Source organism: Taudactylus pleione, unplaced genomic scaffold (genome assembly GCF_031769625.1).
Source record: "Taudactylus pleione unplaced genomic scaffold, aTauple2 ptg000184l, whole genome shotgun sequence".
NCBI lineage: Eukaryota > Metazoa > Chordata > Amphibia > Anura > Myobatrachidae > Taudactylus > Taudactylus pleione.
The window spans coordinates 4,508,779-4,533,656 of NW_028284586.1; the positions used below are offsets into that span (position 1 = coordinate 4,508,779).

At 43.7% G+C, this 24,878-nt stretch overlaps 1 protein-coding gene across 1 annotated transcript in view; it reads right to left on the reverse strand.

Moving 5' to 3' along the window:
* The window catches only part of DNAH3 (dynein axonemal heavy chain 3), a 468,553-nt gene that overhangs the window by 317,991 nt on the left and 125,684 nt on the right, over positions 1-24,878 (reverse strand). The window contains exons 10-13 of the mRNA XM_088476199.1: positions 18,202-18,381; positions 9,126-9,262; positions 5,972-6,077; positions 457-635 (exon numbers count right to left, since the gene is read on the reverse strand). Of these exons, the coding sequence (XP_088332325.1) occupies positions 457-635; positions 5,972-6,077; positions 9,126-9,262; positions 18,202-18,381 (602 nt within the window). The remainder of the gene's footprint in view (positions 1-456; positions 636-5,971; positions 6,078-9,125; positions 9,263-18,201; positions 18,382-24,878) is intronic.

Consider the following 24,878-nt stretch of genomic DNA (forward strand, 5'->3'; position numbering starts at 1 on the left):
CTTTTTTTGACACAGTTTATTTTAAAATGACATTCCCAGGGATGCAGGCTATTTTTTTTAAGCCTGCACCCCTAAACCCCAATTCTGCACTTTTTTTCGCCACCTATTCAGTGGTGAAAAGTTATCCCTGTTTTTTTTCAAAGACTTTTCGAACCTGCGAAAAGTCTATGATATTAAATATGAGGATAATTGAAATCGGCGAAAATGACGTCATCGGCGATAACTTATCGCCGATTCCGACCTTTTTGCTCCAAACTGACTACCCCTATAAGTAATAAAAACACAATTTAAAAAATCAATTACTGTTGAAAAATTTGATTGGGCATACCTCTTTATGGGTCCACCCAATGGCAATTTGACTCATACAATTTCCTGACTGGCTGTAAGTTTTGAAATGTAGTTGTGTCCACTTTTACCTGTTATCAGTCTCGTTTACCTCTCGTTGAATCAACTCACCTCTTATTCAGTTCTCTGTTTTCATCCACTTCATACTGAATGAGACGATCTTTTAATTTTTCGGCTCTGGAACAAAGATCTTCATTCAGGCGTAAGGCATCCAGGCAGAACATGGCCAGTGGAACGGTCACATGCATAGACGCGATGTCTCCCCGCAGCTGGGATAGATTATTGATTTGCTGTGCAAAATACATCAACAGGACTCTCAAGTTACCAGGAAAGGATATGAAAACTAACAACATAAGTAAATAAAAGTATAAAGAATAAAATTATAATTTAATAAGCATAGAGAAAAGTCCAGGGAATAAAACAAATAAACAAATCATTAATCAAAGAACAGATTAACATTTTGAAGATGTTATTATTATTATTACTAGTTATTTATAGAGAAGTGCATGCTCGGATTAGTTCGGATTTTCCCACCAAATTCAGATTTTTCCAGACAAAGATAGGTCTCAGAAATAGGCAAAACGTCATCTTTCATGGACAAACATCATCTTTCCTGGAAAAAAGTCCATGAAAGATGATGCTTGTCCTTGAAAGATGATGTTTTGCCTTTTTCTGAGACCCGTTTTTGGCGGGAAAATCCTAACTAATCCAAGCCTGCACATCTCTAGTTATTTATATAGGCCACACATATTTTGCAGCGCTTTACATAGAATATTTGTCCATTCACATCAGTCCCTGCCCCTGTGGAGCTCAGTTTACAATCTATATTCCCTACCACATGTATTCACATTAGGGTTCATTTTTGTCAGGAACCAATTAACCTACCAGTATGTTTCTGCAGTGTGGTAGGAAACCAGAGCTCCTGGAGGAAACTCACGTAAGCAGGGGGAGAACTCCACACAGTTAGGGTTGTAGTGGGAATTGACCTCAATGCTGTGAGGCAGTAATGCTAACCATTACACCATCTCTGCTGCGCGGGGTTAGGCTTCAGGTTTCATGTCTGGAGCTATTCCATTATTCAGCATTTTCCCCACGCGGTGACCCATAGATTCTGCATAAAATACTTCAATCCATAGGTTTCCCCTCACGTGAAACCGCAAAGGCCACATTCAACAAAGATGATTCCTCACAGCTCCTGAGGCTTTGAAGAAATATCAGCGTTACACGCAGGGATGTAGGACCTAATTGAATAGGTCCAGGCTGACAATTAGATATGCCCCATAGAATAACCTTAAATTGAATTTGAAAATTGACTGTATTTAGCGCTGGATGAGATTGAAGTACCCAGTGTTATGTTATTATTAACTTTGATAAATAGATAGTATACTCTGCACCACTTTACAATTAAGAAAACAGTTATAAAACAAGACTGGTTATAAAAACAGAGAAAAAAGTGAGAGGGTCCTGATCACAGGCTTACACTCTATGTAACTGTATGTCAGGTTCCTGTATTACACAACACCATTGAAACCTGTACAAACCAAAGATGCAGGTTACAAAATAGAACCAAAACACACAAAAATAATAAAATGTAGTGTTGATGTACTTTTATGCATTTATGTAGATAAACCTAATGTCTTATGTATCATTATATATATATATATATATATATATATATATATATATATATATACAGTCAGGTGCATAAATATTGGGACATTGACAGAATTTTCATATTTTGGCCTCTATTCACCACCACGATGGCTTTGAAATCAAACAAACAAGATGTGCTTTAACTGCAGACTTTCAGATTTAATTTGAGGGTAATTACATCCAAATGAGGTGAACGGTGTAGGAATTACAACGGTTTCTATATGTGCCTCATACTTTTTAATACCCCCCATCCCCACTGGTACGCACGCTCACAAGGCACCCAAACTCCATGGCACCGAACACTCTGAGTGGATGTCTCGGCAAGGGCGGTGCTGTGGGACAGTGGCATCAACACCAGGCCTGGGAGCACTGAGTGCACTGAGTAGGGTGGCATGACCAGTGATGTCACGCAGCCACCGCATCACTGTTTAAAGTTCACAGCTTTGCTGCACTGTCCGGTCGGTGGGCAGAAGCTACCTAAACTCACTGTGGAGGTCCCGGGCCTCAGTCAGTGGTGGCCGTGGTGCAGAGTAGGTACATAGCTCAGCTGTCAGTTCTTTTACTGGGGAGGATTGTACCAGTGCCCCTCGGAAGCTCTGGGCCCGAAACATGTTTGCCCCTGGTCCTCCCTTGTCACAGGGTCTGGATGTCCTTCTTCCTTTTTTAACCACTCCTTCTCTGTCTCTGCATCCAACTCTACTTACCCATCTCTTCTTTGTCCTGTTGGTTTTCCTTAAGGTTCAGTCAATGGGCCTTATTCAGCAAGCTAGTGCACTGCTTAATGGAGATTCTCAATTGTCGTGAATCTGCGCAGGCTCCGGTATGGGTACATGTGCAGTATGGGTCCTGCGTGTCCGCATGCAGAGCAGCAGCAGCCGTTTGGGGGCAGGGGGAGGGGGCGGTGATGGCCTCAGTTACACAAAACGGATGCGTGTCAGTGATGTTGGGGGGAGGGAAGAAACTAGAATTTCCGTTGGCTGACGGAGATCTCCTGGCCTTTTTCCCTCATCTGCGATGGCCGGCCTACGTCACCCCATGGTCACTCAGCCGGCCAGGGATCATGCAGATAATCTGATGCTGCGTCCATGGACGCAGGTTGGATCAGTAATGCATGCAGAATTTGTTACGCCTCCTGCTGCATTACCATAATTGCAAGGACGGAATTGCAAAACCTTATGACATGTCCGTTATCCATATGTCCTTTTGACATTTTATCCATTCTGCCCACACTCGGCACTGATGGAAGTTCTTACTCTCAGCCGGGCAGAATTGACCAGATGGAAGCTGGACGGGAATGACGCGCAAGAATGCAGACGTCACCTGCCCTTACCGAAAGCAGACGGAGGCATCCACACTCTGCCGGGTGGAAGTGGTCACATTGGAGCTGGGCGGGAGCGATAGGCGACTACGCAGAGGCTCCAGAGGTTTAAAAGGAGGTAAGAGTGGGACCTACTCGCCATCCTGATGAAACCTGTCAAGTAGGTGAAATGCGTTGATAGCGAGAGGGGACTATTGGACACTTGCAGCGCGTCAGGTACCCTAGAGTTAGCTGGCAAACCACTCCTATCCATTAAAACCATCAGATTAATAACACAGCACTTATCCAGAACAGTGAGACAATATTATAATACTATACCACACTGCGTACTGGCCTGTATTGAATTACACTGTGGCTTTACCCTAGATTGCAGTAAGGATATGTCTATGCCTTACTATCCCCATTACTGGATCTGTTGAAATTTACTCCAGTGTGTTTATTTTTTAGATGGCACAGAGTAAAATGCTGAGTAGCATATCTGTTTCCCTGTTATTATGCTGTGGGGAAGGAGCGGGCACCCGGCTCCTTCCCCACAGTGGCAGCCGGAGGCTGGAGTTCACTCCAGCTTACATCTCCTGCAGTGCGCACTATGGGAGAGACGTCATGACGCTTCTCCCATAATTCCGCAGAGCGGGCGGCCAGATGGACGGCAGCGGTCAGACGCAGAAGCGGGGCTTAAGGTAAGTATTATGGGTTTTCTTCGTGTAAGCGGCACTACTAATGGGAGCACTATCACAGGGGGAATTACTACTTGGGGCACTACTACAGGGGGCACTACTACTGGGGGCATTAGCACAGGGGGCACTATTACTGGGGGCATTACTAATGGGGGCATTACTACAGGAGGCATTACTACTGGTGGCACTACTACTGGGGGCATTACTACTGGGTGCACTACTAATGGGGGTATTGCATAGAGGGCACTGCATAAGGGGCATAACTCCTGGGGGCACTGCATAAGGGGGAATACTACTGGGGGCACTGCATAAGAAGCACCAATACCGTGGGCTCTGCATAAAGGGCACTACCACTGTGGGCACTGCATAAAGGGCACTACCACTACAGTGGGCATTACATAAAGGGCACTACTGCTGTAGGCATTGTATAAGGGGCACTACTACTGTGGGCATTATGTGTACTAGGAGCACTACTACTGTGAGCATTGTGTATAAAGGGCACTAATGTGGGCATTATGTATAAGGGGCACTAATGTGGGCATTGTGTAAAAGGCGCACTACGGTGTGGGGGTGGGGACACCAATGTTCTTGCTGGCATGGGGCACCAAAATGTCTAGTTACAGCTCTGTGGGTGAGGATTGGTATGTGTGAGAGGTGATGGGCGTTGCTGGCTGCTGCTGTGATCTGTGCTGCTGGGTGGTGGGTGCAGTGCTGGGAGAGGGGTGCTGGGTCAGAAGCAGAACCAGCAGCGGTGCTAGGGGGCACCAGCCAAAATCTTGCCTAGGGCATCAAATTGGTTAGTGCCGGCTCTGAGCCCACACCCATGAATACACACAATCACACCTATGATTACAGTACACACACATATATATATATTATATATATATATACATATATACAGACGAATGAACCTCTGTGGAACCCTGGATCCGGCGGCACTCAGCGGACTTCAGAAAACATCAAGTGTAGTTTATTCCATAAATCGACGGTTCTAGACAAAACAAGTCTTTTCATCAGGATATACACGATGAAAAGACTTATGTTGTCTTGAAACGTCGATTTATGGAATAAACTACACTTGAAGTTTTTTTGAAGTCCACTGAGTGCCGCCGGATCCCTGGTTCCACAGGGGTTCATTCGTCTGTATTATTACAATGGAAGGCACCCCGGTATATTACCTATTACTACGAGTGCCCCTCCACATGTGTTTCTATTTACATGTAAATAAAAACTTATAGTAAGCTGTTTTATATAATGTGTAAGACTGGTATTTAATATTGTTATGTTAACAAGAACATACAGTATATAACATCTGCAATGCTTTCTGCAATCCTTCCTGATGTAAGTATTAATGTCCCTATGGTGCGTTATGTTTATCTAAATGTGTATGAATATCTATTTGTATTGTATGACTGTATAGGAGAATATATGTGTGTAAATGGTCTGAGGGAATCTATAAGCATTGTGTGTATGATTGTAAGTCCCATGTCTAGGATATTTTCTATGGTCTGAATGAATAGTGATGCTTAGGTATAACACTGGGTTAATTTAAAGTAGAGAAGGAATTGTATTTCTTAGGTAAACTTTAATTTTACCCAGTATAATTAAAAAGATTTTACCCAATTTAATTAAAAACATTTTACCCATTTTAATTAAAAAGATTTTATCAAGTTTAATTAGCCAGATGTGTTATTAAATGCTCATTAGTGTATTTGTCCCGCTATTAGCTCCTCAGTGCCATTAGCATGTCCTTTTACAAATACATATACTGTATATATATACACAAATATTGCATACATACAAACCTCCTCCAGAATATAAGACAAAGAAATACATCTACCACCTTTAGTAGTATCATTTAATGAACAGTCCAGGCTATAAAGACTCATTCTGCGCCTCTTAACACATGAAAAGCTAATTACAGCAGAAACCACTTAAACAACATCATCCTATATATAAGATATTCATTTCTCATTACCTTAGTGAAGGCCTGCAGCGAATGCTTTTCCTTAAGAAACGTAATAATGTCCTGCTGAGCTTTCTTGTTCAAAAGGTCACTGTATTTTTTATAAACATTTAGGTATCTAAAGGAGAGAGACACAGAGCTTTAGAAACTTCAATATTACTGGAAACTAACTCGCAAGTTTAGCTCTTCAGTATACATTATGCTGTGTAATTAATATAGAGAACCAGTTACAAAGCAATACATCTACAAAAAAACAGCTTTTCAACATTGAAAAATGGAAATAAAGACCTATTCAGAGTTAGGAGCAATTAAAAAAAAAAAGAGGAAAAAAAGTAGCAATTTGCACTTTGGTAAAACCATGGTACACTGCAGGTGGGGCAGATTTAAAATGTGCAGAGAGATTAAATGTTGGGAAGGGGCGTGTCCTAGCTTGATTCTAAATATCTGTGTAAAAAAAAGCTGCACAGTATTTGCTTGCTACATCCTAGGAGCATACAATCTAGGTATGTGAATGACGTTGTTCAGACATACCAATATATCTCATACTTGCCTACTTTTTTTTCATGACGAATTGCATCATTAAAACCCACCTCCTATAGGGGTCCCGCAATCGCCTTGAAAATTCTCCCCATTCTGCTCACTTCACTAGGAAGTGGGCAGAATGCAGGAGAAATGCCTACTCTACCGGATGTGCGGCGGGTTACCCGAAAAATCTGAACCCTTCTTCAACTTCTGGGAGAGTAGGCATGTATGATATATATGTAAGTCATATCTGCATCGACTGTGCTGCAGGGCGACCTGATAGGTCTGTGAATTACATTGTTCATATCAGGTGTACGCACCCGCCGATCCGCTACCGATATATATCGTTCGTTGTTCCATAGAACGATATATCTAGTAATGTGTACCCAACATTAATAAGGCCTTAGATTTTAAAATGAATAGTAAAGTAGCTTAATAGGCATTTTATGGCATAATAGCCTACAGATAGAAGCTATTATTGCACAAAAACATTAATTTTAACAGGGTTTGATGTCTAAAATGTAAAAGCTTGTCTTACTTCAGTCTGCTCAAAACCTATCTTGCCTAATCACTTTGACAATCACAGTACACCTATATTAAATTTGAACTAAATGTATCATTTTAATTTTTTTATATCTTTTTCTACCAAATCATATGGGGAAAAAAATCTTGCAGTAGATCTGAAAGCATAATGCAGATTTCCACTGGTTCCTTGTCTCAGCTTATTATTACAGCAGATCTGGAAGCATAATGCAGATTTCCACTGGTTCCTTGTCTCAGATTATTATTACAGTAGATCTGAAAGCATAATGCAGTTTTCCACTGGTTCCTTGTCTCAGATTATTATTACAGTAGATCTGAAAGCATAATGCAGTTTTCCACTGGTTCCTTGTCTCAGATTATTATTACAGTAAAGCATAATGCAGTTTTCCACTGGTTCCTTGTCTCAGATTATTATTACAGCAGATCTGGAAGCATAATGCAGTTTTCCACTGGTTCCTTGTCTCAGATTATTATTACAGTAGATCTGAAAGCATAATGCAGTTTTCCACTGGTTCCTTGTCTCAGATTATTATTACAGTAAAGCATAATGCAGTTTTTCAACTAGTTCCTTGTTTCAGCTAATTTTCAGTTATGGTGATATTTTGCTTCAAATATGTTATGCTTTGTTTGATCTTTCCCTGAATATTCCCCATGCTTCCCACCATGGCCGTAGCTAGGGTAGTGCGGCCGGTGCCATCGCACAGGGCACCACAGGTCAGGGGGCGCTGTTTGGGCCTGTCAAATTTCTGTTTATTATCATTCTCACTTGAAGCTTCCTCTTATTTCATCCCCAGCATCTCCTGGCCTCTCCTATCTCATCCGTGGCCCTTCCCCATGAAGCCATGGCCCTTTTTTGGGTGCATAATGTCCCTTTGAAAAATGAGGGGGGCGCAAATGCTCTTTCTGGCACAGGGCACCAAAATGTCTAGTTACGGCGCTGCTTCCCACCCACTGCCTCACAGTTTAGCCGGACCCCAAGTGTCAGGGTGCTCTAATCCTGGAACTCATATCACAGGACCAAAATCAGATTCTGGGATCCCACTTGGGGGTGCACTATATAATAAACACAAATAATAACTGGATCACTTGCTTTTTACTTTAGGGACCAGTTAAAAAGACGATCTGCCCTGTGACATCTTATTTGTGTATTAATAATGTGGAGAACATATATTCTTGATAATATATTTAAATGTTGATTTCATCACAATTGAATCCAAAATAGTTTAGGATTCAGGCAAATCTCTAATATGAATTCATTTTCTGAGACAAATGCATATCTAAACAGTTGAGGATTTTATCCATATTTGCCTGTTCCCAAATTTAACTGAACTGTCCTGGACTCGCCAGAAAGTAGACCAGCTTCCCGTCTCTAGTATGTGAACAGTCCAGAGGGTCAATGACGCAATTCACTGTGAATTGTGTCATTGTAGCTCTGCCCCCGCGTTGCACCTTCTGCCTGGGCGTTTTCCTATGGCATCTCCTGGGTAGCCTGAATAAATGTTACCAAGTACTGTAAGGGGTTTGGTTCAATTAGATGCGAGTCCCCTCACGGCGTAAATATGTGTGACTAATTGCTGCACTAACGGTAAATCCAGACTGACAGATGAGATGAGGTGTCGTCGAAGGCATTACTACGCTGTTACAACGCCAAGTCGCCCCTCTCGTGCCTTGTTGAATTGACCCTGAATCCAGAACGAATCATGGAGTTTTACCATTTCTATTTATATCAATAAAGTCTGTAGACGCACAAACTTTGGCACAAACCTCACCCCATCTGTAGCTATCCACATCTACTACAGTATATTTTAAACATGACATTATTTGGCTTGTTTTACCTTGTAACAGAATACAGTGGCACTAACCCCATTCTCAGATAAGCTCAGCTTGGTTTACTTTTTGATATTCACAAAGTTCCTTCCACCTGTAATTGCGTGCTCAGTGCCAAATTCTGAGCTGGGCATTTCCTGACACAAGACCCCACAAAGAGTGCAGCATTACGAGTATACAGATGATGTACGCACCAAAAATGATCAATGTCAAATGGTTTCCATTTATGAGGCTGCCTGGAAGCATTTTGGGGGTTAGAGCAACTGAAACTTACTTCTGAGGACCAACTATGTTCATGTTAAAAATCTCCCGTGTCTTGTTGACATACTCAAAAACTAAGGATTCCTCCTGTTTGACGGAGCTGAGGGTACGGTTATCCATCTGGATGTCTGGAAAAAGGTCAACTTCCACCTGTAAGTAACGATCAAACACTGTCATTAGATGTATTTAGGATATTTATTCATCACTGTAACTGCACATGATATTGCAATGGCATCAAGACATAGGCCCTCATTCAGAGCCGTACGCTCTGAGCAGAGCGCACGCTCTGAATGAGGGCCGGGCTCCATTTTCATGGAGCGTCCTCCTGGACGCTCGTATAGCTGTGGGTCACCACCCACAGGCTATACGAGCGTGCTTTGTGATGGCCGCGATGGTCGAGACCATCGCGACCATCGAAATTGCGAGCCGGAGCCTGCGGTTGAAGTTTTCAACCGCAAGCTCCGGAGTGATTTTGGCTCTATCAGAGCCAAAATCACTCCCACTGACATCACTAGTGATGTCAGTGGGCCGGCTTCTGACGGGAGGCGTTCCCGTGGGAACGCCCCCGTCAGGGAGGCACGCCTACCAAAGGGGGCGTGCTGTCAATCAACATTGACAGCACGCCCCCTTTGATCGGACACAACGAGCGAAGGACTTTCCTTCGCTCGTCGCGTCTGGCGCATGCGCACGACGGAGCTCCCTCCGTCGTGCGCATGCTCAGTGCATAACATCGACCCACTTGCGAGCGGACAGCCGCTCGCGAGTGGGTCTGAATCAGGCCCATAGTTTTCAACCTACTACAATTTTAAGGTGTATTAAAATGTGAAATGAACAAAATATATATATATAGTGAAGAGAAACAAGAAGCAATATGGCTGCATGCAGCCCTTGGTGCCTTCATCTGTGGACTAGAGCTCCTCCATGCTTTGTTGTCTTATTAGTATGTTATAGATTCTAACACTTGTATAACATGTAAAGTTATATTACAGATACTGTAATATCTTTGGCTCTCTTTCTTTGATTAAATGTGTTACTGTGATCAAGTATAATGTGCGGCCCTTGAAGTGTATCAGTATGGATTTGCAGATCAGGAAGGAAGTGACTGCAGTCAGGGCCGGCTCCAAGGGTCCCCAACATGTACAAAGAAAGAGAGCCAAAGATATTTGTTGACCACCTGCAGGCCACTTCGGCCCATGGGTGGAACAGCGGGACAGTACTGTCCCGCTGAAATCGGTATGTTGGGGAGGGGTGCGCCCTCTATGGGTGGTGCCCCTGTTCGACCGCACTGGTCAAACACCCCTAGGGCCGGCCCTGACTGCAGTGGCTGATGGGAGAAATTGGGTATGTGAGTAGCATTTCTTGCCCAGTACAAATTAGGTAGACCCTAGAAAGAGGAAAGAGTGAAAAGGTCACATCCAAGTGCAACCTACTATCACTTTAATATCATCCCCCTTCATGAAATTATAACATTATTCGGTTTCATGCATAACTTAAATAAATCTTTAGAGTGAAAGGACGTCAGGACTCTCTTTGGTACAGGTGTTGCTTTTGTGTGATTAAAGGTCTGACTATGGTTGGAGAGTGCCTCCAAATAGGTAAAAGTGCAACTGCATGCTGCAAATGAGTCCCGTTAAAGGTTTATGGACAAGGTTAGGTCTTCACAATAAATCCTAAGGAAGAATGTAGAAACCAATAGCAATAGGGGACGCCTCCCTAAACTCTTCACCCTGCCAGCTCCTGTAAGTAATTCTGTCCGACAAAATGAGATCACCTTTTGCATTTCATTGGGAAAGTAGGTTTATTTATTTATGTGCCTAATCCGCATTAAGAAAGGAACAACCAGTGCTATTTTTCAGCAGGAACAAGCTGGAACTCAGGGCCTGATTCAGACCCGGTCACAAGTGCTGAGCGCTCGCAACCGGGTCGATGGTGGCCCAGAGCGCATGCGCACGATGGAGCCGGCTCCGTCGTGCGCATGCGCGAGACCCCGATAACGACGGGCAATCCGTCGCTCCGGGTCTCGTACCAAAGGGGGCGTGCTGTCGATGTTGAGTTACAGCACTCCCCCTTTGGTGGGCGGGCCAGGGGGGGTGGCTGCCCAGACGGAGGCGTTCCCATGAGAACGCCTACCGTCTGGGGGTGGCCCCACTGACATCACAAGTGATGTCAGTGGAGAGATTCCGCCTCTGTTAGAGCAGAAATCTCTCTGGGGCTTGTGCCAAGGGTCTCGTCTCAAGCCCGATGGTCGCGATGGTCTTGACCATCGCGCCCATTTTCCTGGCCGCTTGCTATAGCTGTGGGTGGTCACCCACAGCTATGCGAGCGGCCAGGAGGCCGTTCTAAAATAAAAAAAAGACCAGCCCTGATTCAGAGCGAGCGCTCTGTCAGAGCATCCGGCTCTGAATCAGGGCCTCAGTTCCTGAAGCTATCATTAACTATGGGCCTGATATCGGATTTGGGAATAGAGGGCCTGATTCAGCAAGGATCACAGTTGCTTATACGCTTATACTGACGATTATATAGCACTGTGCATGCGTATGCATTGCAGTGTGCGTACCAGACACTGCGATCAGGACTGTAATTGCAGAGGATATGCAGGCGTGCCAGTGCGTTTTCCCGCCATTGCAGGGGAGTGCACAAATTAGCCACTGTGATGCCATACACAGCCTGAGGCCTCATAGAGTGCGATGAGGTAAGCAATTCCTGAGTGAGGTCTGACCTGCCTTAACTGTGTGTATGGGTCCGATGTTACTCGATGTTACCGATTATTTCGCTATGTTGCCAAAGTATACAGATGTGAGTAAGGGGAAGTTGGCGTCCTTATGTTAGGCTGCGATCGCAATGCAAATGCAAACATATGCATATCACCGCTGATATTACCAACTGCGTTGTGTGTGTATAAGCAGAATAGCGATCCGTAGTGAATCGGGCCCAGAGTAAGAAAGATAAGAAAGGGCAAGTAACTTTGTATCTTAGTAAAACCATGCTGCACTACAGGTGGGGCAGATGTATAATGAGCAGAGAGATTTAGATTTGGGAGGGGTGTGTCCAAACTGACATCTAAACTGCAGTATAATAATAAAGCTGTGCAGCATCTGTGGGCTACATGCAAAAGCAGCCAGTATTTACCTCACATGCAAAAATAATGTATGTTTTTGCACCCCTTGCATTGCAACATGGTTTATCCAGGTGCACAGTTACTCACTATTTCTTACTCTATTCCCAACTCTGAATCAGGACCTATGACATAATGTCCTCAGACAAAATGTATTTTCCACAAGATACGTTTTATTTGAAAGTCCCTTTTGAGTGCTTCTTTTTGGAAATACTATATATATATATATATATATATATATATATATATATATATATACACATATCAGTGAAAAAATCCCAAGCGCCAAAACAGTGAACTAATAATAAATAATTAGTGAAAATATGTGAATTTAAATGGAAAAGCAACTTATCTTTATTAAAAAATCTTCAGTCATCTGACCAGCCATAATTCATACATAAAAAAAAAAAATAGGCAACACATTGTGTGTAACATTTTAGTGCTGCATCAATCAACAATAACTGTGTGATCTAGGAGTTTATGGAACTACAACAAGTCCCTCATATTCATATAGTACTCCAAATACTTAGATATATAACACAGTTTTATTTATATAAAAATGAAAATGTCCACGAATAAATGCAGGTATATAATGTACAAGAATAAAATATTATAAAAGCTTATCTGTCCATAGTGTAAGGATCCAGGATATCAGGGTCCAATGCGTTTCGTCTGTTAGAATAAGACTTCTTCAAGGGGATATTGGGGTAGAGATCTTGGGACATATTTATACCTATATCAATTAAAAATGGAGGATCTACATGGGCCGAACTTAGAAACGTCACTTTCTGTCAATCGTCAGACAGGAAGCAAAGTAACATCTGATTGGCTGGCACCTTATCTCATTTCACTTTGTCTCCTAACACTTCTTAGTAAATAGACCCCTAAATGTCTTACACAAATTGTGGGGTAAATAGTTGAAGAAGATATAAGGAAGATTATTATGTAATAGATAATTAAGCAATAACACTATCTGCATCAGTTTTTGAAGGGCCAGTAGAATAATCCATTTTTCTGAAGAGGTAAGTTTAGTTAAGTTTAGATAATGTAGTTGATGTGATTATTTTAATTCTCTTACAGATGTCCTCGCTCACCTTTACTGACGCCGTGTATTGCCCCAGCACGCATGCTGCAAGTTGCACGCCCGCAAATGGGTGTGTGCGTCTTTTTCGCTTCCGCGATCCATAGAATTTCATGGTGCAAATGCTGCCGTGGCCTGGCGTGCGCACGTTTGCCGCATTGGCAGCAAAGATGAGCGAGGACACATCTGTATATAAAATGAGAATACTAGGACTGGGGGGATATGTAATGGATAGATAACTGAATTAAGTATAGAAAACAGTGTTGTTATAAATGGAACATAATTAGGCTGGGTTGTGTTATTGTGGGGTACCAAAGAGATCAGTGACATCCTTTGTCCTTAATAGATAATAGTGACTTTCTCGATTTCCTACAAAGTATGGTTGGCATCTAAATTTGTGGATGACACTAAACCTGCTGGGAAAGGATATTTGCAAATTGGGAAAATTAGGAAGGAAAATACTAAATAGCAGATATAAGTGTGATGTAATGTAGATATAAGTGTGATGTAATGTACCTAGGCAATGGTAACAATTGAACAGTTGTGTTACTCATACTTTAAATAAAATACAATTGAGATAACAAATAAAAAAGGATTTGGGTTTACTAATAGAAAATACATTTGATAGCAACACTCAGCAGCTGATGCAGGGATGTTATTCTGCTGTACTTAGTTATTATTTTAAGTTAGTGCTTCTCAACTCCAGTCCTCACCTACCACCTAAAGGTCATGTTTTGTGATTTCTTTAATCATGCACAAGAGAGTTCAGTGGCAAACGCAGGATTTTGAAAGGGGGGTTTCCAAATTCTTGGTTACCGAAAAAAACATCTAGCCACAAATAAATATATAGATGCCCCTAGTAATGCCCCTTATACAGTGCCCTCCAGTAGTGCCTCTTATACAGTGCCTCCCTATGTAGTGCCCGCAGTAGTGATGCCCCTATGCAGTGCCCCAGTAGTGCCCCTTATACAGTGCCCCCAGTAGTAGTGCCCCCTATACAGTGCCCCTTATACAGTGCCCTCCAGTAGTGCCCCTTATACAGTGCCCCCCTATGTAGTGCCCGCAGTAGTGATGTCCCTATGCAGTGCCCCAGTAGTGCCCCTTATACAATGCCCCCAGTAGTAGTGCCCCCTATACAGTGCCCCCCAATAGTGCCCCTTATACAGTGCCCCCCAGTAGTGCACCTTATACAGTGCCCTCCAGTAGTGCCCCTTATACAGTGCCCCCCTATGTAGTACCTGCAGTAGTGGTGCCCCTATGCAGTGCTCCTTATAAAGTGCCCCCAGTAGTAGTCCCCCCTATGCAGTGCCCCCAGTAGTGCCCCTTATATAATGCCCCCTGTAGTAGTCCCTAATACTAACACTTTTAGAATAAATTGCTCTACAGTGAACAACTCCTACAGGTCCTGATCTGAATCTCGCCTTGCTTTTCTCACTTCCCTCCCTTAGCCTACACACATACTGACACAGACAGATATACACACACATATACACACACACTGCCAGACACACTCATACACACAAACACAGACACTAACACAGACACACACTGCAGCGCAGCCAGCGCTTACCTAAAAACACGAATGCAGACTTGGCCAAATAAATACTGTCTAGCACCACCCCCGTCCGCCCGCTCAACCCCCCCCCACCCCACGCACCTCCACCTACGGCGTGCGGCTCTGGGACTCGACAGCGCTGCCAGCAGTTGATTACACTGTGCCACCCTGCAGCAGGCGCGCTCTCACATGCCGGTTACGATGGTGCCCCTATGCGCAAACTGGCTGGAAGGGGCTTGTGCGCTGAGCTCCCCCTACAGCCAGCCCAGGCAGTTTGGGACTCTTGAAAAAAATAAAAAATAAGGTAAAATTGCTCTGCTGCTCGGGCCAGCGGCGAATGGAGCAACGGGTAGGGGGGGTTTCTAGGTACTCGGAAACCCCCCTGCGTGCGCGTGTGGAGTTAATCTATTTTGCTCTTTCAGCAACTATCCCACTTGGTTCAACAGACAGAAATCCTGAAAACATGACCTTGTGTGGATACTTGAGACCATGGGTATAGTTATAGTGGGTGCAAGGGGTGCCATTGCTAAGGGGCCCAGGGACTTAGGGGGTCCAGACCCAGGTTATGTACTATAGTTGCATACCAATTTCCTGGATTTTCCTGCTAAGCGATTGGGTCCAACGTGTTGCCCAGCCTGAATGGGGTGACATTCCATTTTCAGTTAGAGGTGTGTGTAGTGCAGGGAAGGTGAACCTCCTGCCCGGGAGCCTTATAAGGCCCTCGGTATCATTTGGTCTGGCCCTCAGAGCTTTTTTCTGCTAGCCTCATTTGGCTAGCAGGTTGCCTAGAATGGCACCCTGCAGCCAGAATCTATGCAGCAGTGCTACCTGGAGCGTCCTTAGGATGCTTCAGAGGGTCACACCGATGCTCCGGGCATTGCTGTAATCACCGGCGATTGTGGCCCTGCCCCCATGTGACGTCACGCGGAGAGGACTTGACCTAAACCAGGCCCGCGAATAATGTTATATATAACAAAATGGCCCTCGGCAGTAAAAAGGTTCCCCACCCCTAGTGTAGTGGATGTTATAATTGTAAGGGGACACTGTAATGTGGCATAATCTGAATTGGGCAATTATGTGGCAGAATCTGAACTGAATGGCACTATAATGGGTATAATCTGACCTGCTCATTGAGTGTTGTAGACAATGAAGTGGAGGCACTATATTGTGGCATAATATGAACTGGGGACACTATGTCATAATGTGAATTGTGGGTATTGTGTGGCATAATGTGTACTGGCAGCCCTACAATACATAATGTGAAGTAGGGCACTACTATGGTTCATAAAATAAACTAGGGAACTACTATAGGGTATAACATTAACTAGGGCACTACTATGGTTCAGAAAATTAATTATGGCACTGTTACGGAGCATATAATTAGCAACTGAGAGGTGTCTCTCTAGAAGCATTGGGACAGAGGCCCTGATTCAGAGCCGGACGCTCTGACAGAGCGCTCGCTCTGAATCAGGGCCGTCCTTCCTGATTTTTAAAGCGGCCTCCTGGCCGCTCGTATAGCTGTGGGTGACCACCCACAGCTATAACGAGCGGCCAGGAAGATGGTCGTGATGGTCAAGACCATTGCGACCATTGGGCTTGCGACGAGACCTTTGTGGTAGGGTCTCGTTGCCACAAGCCCTAGAGTGCTTTCGGCTCAAACAGAGCCGAAAGCACTCCCACTGACATCACTGATGTCAGTGGGACCGGCCCCACACGGTAGACGTTCCCATGGGAACGCCTCCGTCTGGGCAGCCACGCCTTTGGCACGCCCACCAAAGGGGGCGTGCTGTCACTCAACATCGACAGCACGCCCCCTTTGGTACGAGACCCGGAGCGACGGTTTGCCCGTCGCTATCCGGGTCTCGCGCATGCGCACAACGGAGCCGGCTCCGTCGTGTGCATGCGCACTGGGCCAACATCGACCCGCTTGTGAGCGTTCAGCGCTCGCGAGCGGGTCTGAATCATGGCCAGAATCCCCTTAAAAATTACTATGGGGCCCACAAAGTTCTGGCTATGCCCCTGCTTGAGGGTTGAGTACCACAGTTTTAGGTAATGTACTCCCATTTTAATGAAAACTCTGCAGTGATTCCTCAGTGTTAGGCAGCTGCTGCAAAAGGGAATCCAATCCTGAGATGCATAAAAATAGGGACTGGTGCATGTGATGCAAATATAATTTTACCACTGTGTAAGTAAGAACACATTTCGAAAATGGGGTACAGCGTTGGACAGCGATATAGAAAAAGGACATAGTAAAACAAGATGAATGATCTCATTAAAGTGTATTCATATATGCATGGTCAATACAAAGATATTTCTAATAGGCTTTTATACCTAGGATTCTGCAAATGAGTGAGTGAGACAGTTTTACCATCAGCATAGGCAAGGCGTTTTCACCGTGTCTGTATACGGGTTTGGTTTGACTTACCGCCGGCCACATGGACGGCGGTAAGGAGGAGGAAATCCCGTTCGTCCTAAAAGCAAGTATAAACTAACCTAATTCTACCCCCTAACCCTCCTTTAGGGTCCTAACCCTAACCCCCCCCCCGTGCCTAACCCTAATCCCCCCCTAAGTGCCTAAACCTAACTCTCCCTTCCCTGCTGCCTAAACCTAAATCCCCCGGGGGGGGTGCCTAACCTCCCACAGGGGGTGCCTAACCCTAACTCCCCCTTCCCCTAGCCTGACTCTAACCTCTCGGAGGGGTGCCTATCCCTGTCCCCCCGGGAGCCCCCGAACCTAACCCTCCCCCCCGCGGCTGTCCGAAGGGATTTACCGGCCTCCCGGTGTCTGTAAAATGCAGACCGTCTAGATTTACACGCCTGTCATTTAACCCTCGCCGGGATTAAGCAGTCGGGAAGCCGGCGGTCGGCACTGCGTCCGCCGGCTTCCCGAACGTATACCCTGTATACTGTGTACATAGTGTTATGGTGAATTTATTAAATTGATTTAAAAGTGCATGTCTTTCTTATAAGTAACAGTGTCTCCAAATATACTATAATTACTAGAATGCATTATTGTGGTTGTAAATCTGATTGCTATGTATAGGAAGGATTTTGTTTGTTGTTTTCTTACTGTGAGGGGTCCAATGACAATTTGACAGCTACACAGCTGGAGATGTGTGGTCTTTACCTGTACAATACTGATGGCACTTACTGTATAAGAATAGAGAACTATCAAGATTTTATAAAGAGAACATATAAGAATAGGGTATTTTATGTACTTTTGTCCTTTTTGTGTAACCGAAATGTCCTTGAAAAACTATTCCACAGTAATTTTTATTTTCCCTTGTGTTACACTATACAAATCCCTCTTTGTATGTTAGATACTGTTTATGACATACTTTCGGAAGTCCTTCAGCACTTCTGATAATCTCCTGGAAGCAGCGTTTTATCAAATTCCAGCATTCCTCCAAAACTGGATCAAAAAGTATTTTGGGTTCTTCAACGGTAAGCTTGATAATGAGAATTTGTGGGGTAAAGAATTTCATCTCATCATATGTGTCACCAAAATCGTTTCCATCCTGGTAAAATACAAATTGTTATTGAAATTATATAACGATGTTACATAGATGTATGGCATAACTCCGATTTATACTTGGACAGGTTATTATAAGCTTCAAGCTAAATAAAGATATATTCCTGATTGTTATCAGTCCTGAAGAGTTTTATAATTGCATCTAATAAGTATTCCCTCTTGTTCTAAACATGGATTCATTCATTACGCAGCAAGAAAGACCTTTCTGTTCTCCATGTAAAACTTTTTTATGTTCATCTCCATCATTTTCCTTTTGGACAAATTCAGTGAACCACATGATGCCAGTCAATGAATACAAAGTTTAGTTTTATGTAACAGCAAAAATGATCTATACAGGGAACTAAAAAGAAACTAATGTATGAATGCGACAAGGCATCCACTGTGGTGAGTGATGGATTCGGCACTGCTGGGAGTACTGTTGGTGCACAGCAGTCGCCCGCTGAATGCAGAGCTGTCTATCTGTAGATTTCATTTCTAACTGATAAAAAGAAGCGAATCACTTTGAGCAAAAATACATCTTCCAAAAAATGAACATCCCATGATATTGAATTTTAGACCAATGTGTTAAAGCGTGAAAGCAAATAAAGTTACATTGCTTTTTCTAAAATGGAGCATGCACACAAATAGAGTACCATTGCTTTGTCTAAAATAGAGCATGCACACAAATAAAGTTACATTGCTTTGTCTAAAATAGCGCATGCACACAAATAAAGTTACATTGCTTTGTCTAAAATAGAGCATGCACACAAATAAAGTTACATTGCTTTGTCTAAAATAGAGCATGCACACAAATAAAGTTACATTGCTTTGTCTAAAATAGAGCATGCACACAAATAAAGTTACATTGCTTTGTCTAAAATAGCGCATGCACACAAATAAAGTTACATTGCTTTGTCTAAAATAGAGCATTCACACAAATAAAGTTACATTGCTTTGTCTAAAATAGCGCATGCACACAAATAAAGTTACATTGCTTTGTCTAAAATAGCGCATTCACACAAATAAAGTTACATTGCTTTGTCTAAAATAGCGCATGCACACAAATAAAGTTACATTGCTTAGTATAAAATAGAGCATTCACACAAATAAAGTTACATTGCTTTGTCTAAAATAGAGCATTCACACAAATAAAGTTAAATTGCTTTGTCTAAAATAGAGCATTCACACAAATAAAGTTACATTGCTTTGTCTAAAATAGAGCATTCACACAAATAAAGTTACATTGCTTTGTCTAAAATAGAGCATTCACACAAATAAAGTTACATTGCTTTGTCTAAAATAGAGCATTCACACAAATAAAGTTACATTGCTTTGTCTAAAATAGAGCATTCACACAAATAAAGTTACATTGCTTTGTCTAAAATAGAGCATTCACACAAATAAAGTTACATTGCTTTGTCTAAAATAGCGCATGCACACAAATAAAGTTACATTGCTTTGTCTAAAATAGCGCATTCACACAAATAAAGTTACATTGCTTTGTCTAAAATAGAGCATTCACACAAATAAAGTTACATTGCTTTGTCTAAAATATGCATGCACACAAAGTTACATTGCTTTGTCTAAAATAGCGCATTCACACAAATAAAGTTACATTGCTTTGTCTAAAATAGAGCATTCACACAAATAAAGTTACATTGCTTTGTCTAAAATAGCGCATGCACACAAATAAAGTTACATTGCTTTGTCTAAAATAGCGCATGCACACAACTAAAGTTACATTGCTTTGTCTAAAATAGCGCATGCACACAAATAAAGTTACATTGCTTTGTCTAAAATAGCGCATGCACACAAATAAAATTACATTGCTTTGTCTAAAATAGAGCATTCACACAAATAAAGTTACATTGCTTTGTCTAAAATAGAGCATTCACACAAATAAAGTTACATTGCTTTGTCTAAAATAGCGCATGCACACAAATAAAGTTACATTGCTTTGTCTAAAATAGAGCATTCACACAAATAAAGTTACATTGCTTTGTCTAAAATAGAGCATTCACACAAATAAAGTTACATTGCTTTGTCTAAAATAGAGCATTCACACAAATAAAGTTACATTGCTTTGTCTAAAATAGAGCATTCACACAAATAAAGTTACATTGCTTTGTCTAAAATAGAGCATTCACACAAATAAAGTTACATTGCTTTGTCTAAAATAGCGCATGCACACAAATAAAGTTACATTGCTTTGTCTAAAATAGCGCATGCACACAAATAAAGTTACATTGCTTTGTCTAAAATAGCGCATTCACACAAATAAAGTTACATTGCTTTGTCTAAAATAGAGCATTCACACAAATAAAGTTACATTGCTTTGTCTAAAATATGCATGCACACAAAGTTACATTGCTTTGTCTAAAATAGCGCATTCACACAAATAAAGTTACATTGCTTTGTCTAAAATAGCGCATGCACACAAATAAAGTTACATTGCTTTGTCTAAAATAGCGCATGCACACAACTAAAGTTACATTGCTTTGTCTAAAATAGCGCATGCACACAAATAAAGTTACATTGCTTTGTCTAAAATAGCGCATGCACACAAATAAAATTACATTGCTTTGTCTAAAATAGAGCATTCACACAAATAAAGTTACATTGCTTTGTCTAAAATAGAGCATTCACACAAATAAAGTTACATTGCTTTGTCTAAAATAGCGCATGCATACAAATAAAGTTACATTGCTTTGTCTAAAATAGTGCATGTTTGTGCGATCATGCTCTGAGGCAGACCTACGTGGAGATGTAAAGACACCTGTCAGTAGCCATATGATTTGTGGCAACCTGAGAGCTGGTGCAAATATACCCTGACGGCTGCAGGCACTGGCTAGCTGCTTCTAATTGGCTGATTCTGGACACTGCTGAAGCTGATAATGCTTTTATCCATTGATAGTGTATATACTTATTATATTTGTGGGTTTATTTTAGAATTAATTTATGCTATTTTCTTTGTATGTATGAAGGTAATATACCTGCTGTATTACATAGGGCTTTTAATTTGAACCAAACCTAATAGTGAATGCTTTTTTTGCTATCAAAGCAAATATCAAAAAGACATTTACACAGAGAAGTGTAAATGGGTTATATTTACAAATAACAAATATGCAGTCAACTCAGCATCAGCCTCACCGTGTCTGCAAAGATCAGATAAATGGTCTGACTACTAGTAAACAAAACAGAAATAAACTTTGTATTCACCTTTTCTTTTTCCCCTTTTTAGCACATTACAGTAGGGTCAGACCTAATGTACTTTAACAAAAAACAAAATCGGTGACTCAGAGATGTGCAAGAGAAGGCCCTGGGGCTAGAGATAGTTTTTACAAATTTAAATATTAGACTGGCAACAACATCATAGATCAGTTCAGCCAACTCATGTGTGGCCATGTGTAGGAAAGTGTAAAGTGGGAATGGCTACAATAACATGCAGCCAAGCAGCTAAACCAGCAGTGGTCAACTGTCAACAGGTAGCACAGCAAGAGTCAGAGCCGTAACTAGACATTTTGGTGCCCTGTGCCAGAGAGAGCATTGGCGCCCCCTCTTCACATTTTTTTAAATAGGGGCATAAGGTAGTGCACCTGAAAAAGGGCCATGGCTTCATGGGGAAGGGCCAGATAAGGGATAGGGGTACTCCTGGGGCAGCCAGGAGATGCTGGGGATAAAAGAAGAGCAAGCTACATGTGAGAATGATAATAAACAGGAAAAGTGACAGGCCCAAACAGCTCCCCCTGCCCTGTGGTGCCCTGTGCCACGGCACTGGTCGCACTACCCTAGTTACGGCCCTGGCAAGAGTTCCCATGCAGTCCCCAGCTCTGTGCTGCTGATATTTAAGTGGCACGTGGGTTGGTTAGAGTGGCATGTGGGAAGGTCAGAGGAGCCTGTGGGAAGGTCAGAGTGGTATGTGGGCAGGTCAGAGGAGCATGTGGGAAGGTCAGAGGAGCCTGTGGGCAGGTCAAATGAGCCTGTGGGAAGGTCAGAGGAGCATGTGGGACGGTCAGAATGGCATGTGAACAGGTCAGAGGGGCATATGGGATGGTCAGAGGAGCATGTGGGCAGGTCAAAGGAGTATGTGGGCAGGTCAGAGGAGCCTGTGGGAAGGTCAGAGAAGCCTATGTGAAGGTCAGAGGAGCTTGTGGGAAGGTCAGAGTGGCATGTGGGCAGGTCAGAGTAGCATATGGGAAGTTCAGAGGAGCATGTGGGAAGGTCAGAGTGGCATGTGGGTAGGTCAGAGTGGCATGTGGGAAGGTCAGAGGAGCATGTGGGCAGGTCAGAGGAGCATGTGGGAAGGTCAGAGGAGCATGTGGGAAGGTCAGAGGAGAATGTGGGAAGGTCAGAGTGGCATGTGGGAAGGTCAGAGGTGCCTTTTGGAAGGTCAGAGTGGCATGTGGGCAGGTCAGAGGAGCATGTGGGAAGGTCAGAGTGGCATGTGGGCAGGTCAGAGTAGCATATGGGAAGGTCAGAGGAGCATGTGGGAAGGTCAGAGTGGCATGTGGGTAGGTCAGAGTGGCATGTGGGAAGGTCAGAGGAGCATGTGGGCAGGTCAGAGGAGCATGTGGGAAGGTCAGAGGAGCATGTGGGAAGGTCAGAGGAGAATGTGGGAAGGTCAGAGTGGCATGTGGGAAGGTCAGAGGTGCCTGTTGGAAGGTCAGAGTGGCATGTGGGCAGGTCAGAGGAGAATGTGGGAAGGTCAGAGGAGCATGTGGGCAGGTCCGAGGAGCATGTGGGAAGGTCAGAGTAGCATGTGGGCTGGTCAGAGGAGAATGTGGGAAGGTCAGAGGAGCCTGTGGGAAGGTCAGAGGAGCCTGTGGGAAGGTCAGAGGAGCCTGTGGGCAGGTCAAATAAGCCTGTGGGAAGGTCAGAGGAGCATGTGAGAAGGTCAGAATGGCATGTGAACAGGTCAGAGGGGCATATGGGATGGTCAGAGGAGCATGTGGGCAGGTCAGAGGAGCCTGTGGGAAGGTCAGAGAAGCCTGTGGGCAGGTCAGAGTGGCATATGGGCAGGTCAGAGTAGCATATGGGAAGGTCAGAGGAGCATGTGGGAAGGTCAGAGTGGCATGTGGGCTGGTCAGAGTGGCATGTGGGCTGGTCAGAGGAGCTTGTGGGAAGGTCAGATGAGCCTGTGGGAAGGTCAGAGTGGCATGTGGGCAGGTCAGATGAGCATGTGGGAAGGTCAGAATGGCATGTGAGCAGGTCAGAGGGGCATATGGGAAGGTCAGAGGAGCATGTGGGCAGGTCAGAGTGGCATGTGGGCAGGTCAGAGGAGCATGTGGGCAGGTCAGAGGGGCATATGGGATGGTCAGAGGAGCATGTGGGAAGGTCAGAGGAGCATGTGGGAAGGTCAGAGGAGCCTGTGGGAAGGTCAGAGTGGCATGTGGGCAGATTAGAGGAGGATGTGGGCAGGTCAGAGGAGCATGTGGGAAGGCCAGAGGAGCATGTGGGAAGGCCAGAGGAGCATGTGGGAAGGTCAGAGTGGCATGTGGGCTGGTCAGAGTGGCATGTGGGCTGGTCAGAGTGGCATGTGGGCTGGTCAGAGGAGCATGTGGGAAGGTCAGAGTGGCATATGGGAAGGTTAGAGTGGTATGTGGGCAGGTCAGAGGGGCATATGGGAAGGTCAGAGGTGCATGTGGGCAAGTCAGAGGAGCATCTGAGAAGGTCAGAGGAGCCTGTGGGAAGGTCAGAGGAGCCTGTGGGAAGGTCAGAGTGGTATGTGGGCAGGTGAGAGGAGCATGTGGGAAGGTCAGATGAGCCTGTGGGAAGGTCAGAGGAGCATGTGGAAAGGTCAGAATGGCATGTGGGCAGGTCAGAGGGGCATATGGGAAGGTCAGAGGAGCATGTAGGAAGGTTAGAGGAGCATGTGGGAAGGTCATAGGAGCATGTGGGAAGGTCAGAGTGGCATGTGGCCTATGTGGAGGCCAGAGTAGCATGTGGAGGGTCAGAGTGGCATATGGGGGAGTTTGGGAGTACATGTGTGATATGGAGATTTGTAATATTTGAGAAGAAAGCAATGCCTGCCCTTTGACATTTTTTTCAGTCCCTCCATACCTGGCCACACCCCAAAATATTATTGTGTTGTCTAAATTGACATTGAGGGCGGTATACAATTAGTTTCGCACCCGCAATAAAGTTTTGCATGCTGGACTTTTCATCTACATCGCGTATTTTAGCAGTGGAAACTTATCGTGCGCGTACCCACTATTCACCCTATTTAATTCCAAAAGATGCGAAAACAGCGAACGCTAAGTCAAAACAGGCGAAAAGTGGTGTCAGAATCGGGGAAATCAGCCTGAACCCCCCAAAAAGATGCAGAAACATTTGGGATCAATGTAGTAGTGCCCGATTAGCCCTAATATATATGTTTGAGGTACTTAAGTTGGTACAATTGCCTCTAATTAGCATCTTTGCACAAGTGGTGAAGACTGGCATAAAGCAGTTTTTTTTATATAAAATAAGTAGTTCTGTCAAATTTGGGGTACCAGAAAATGGGTG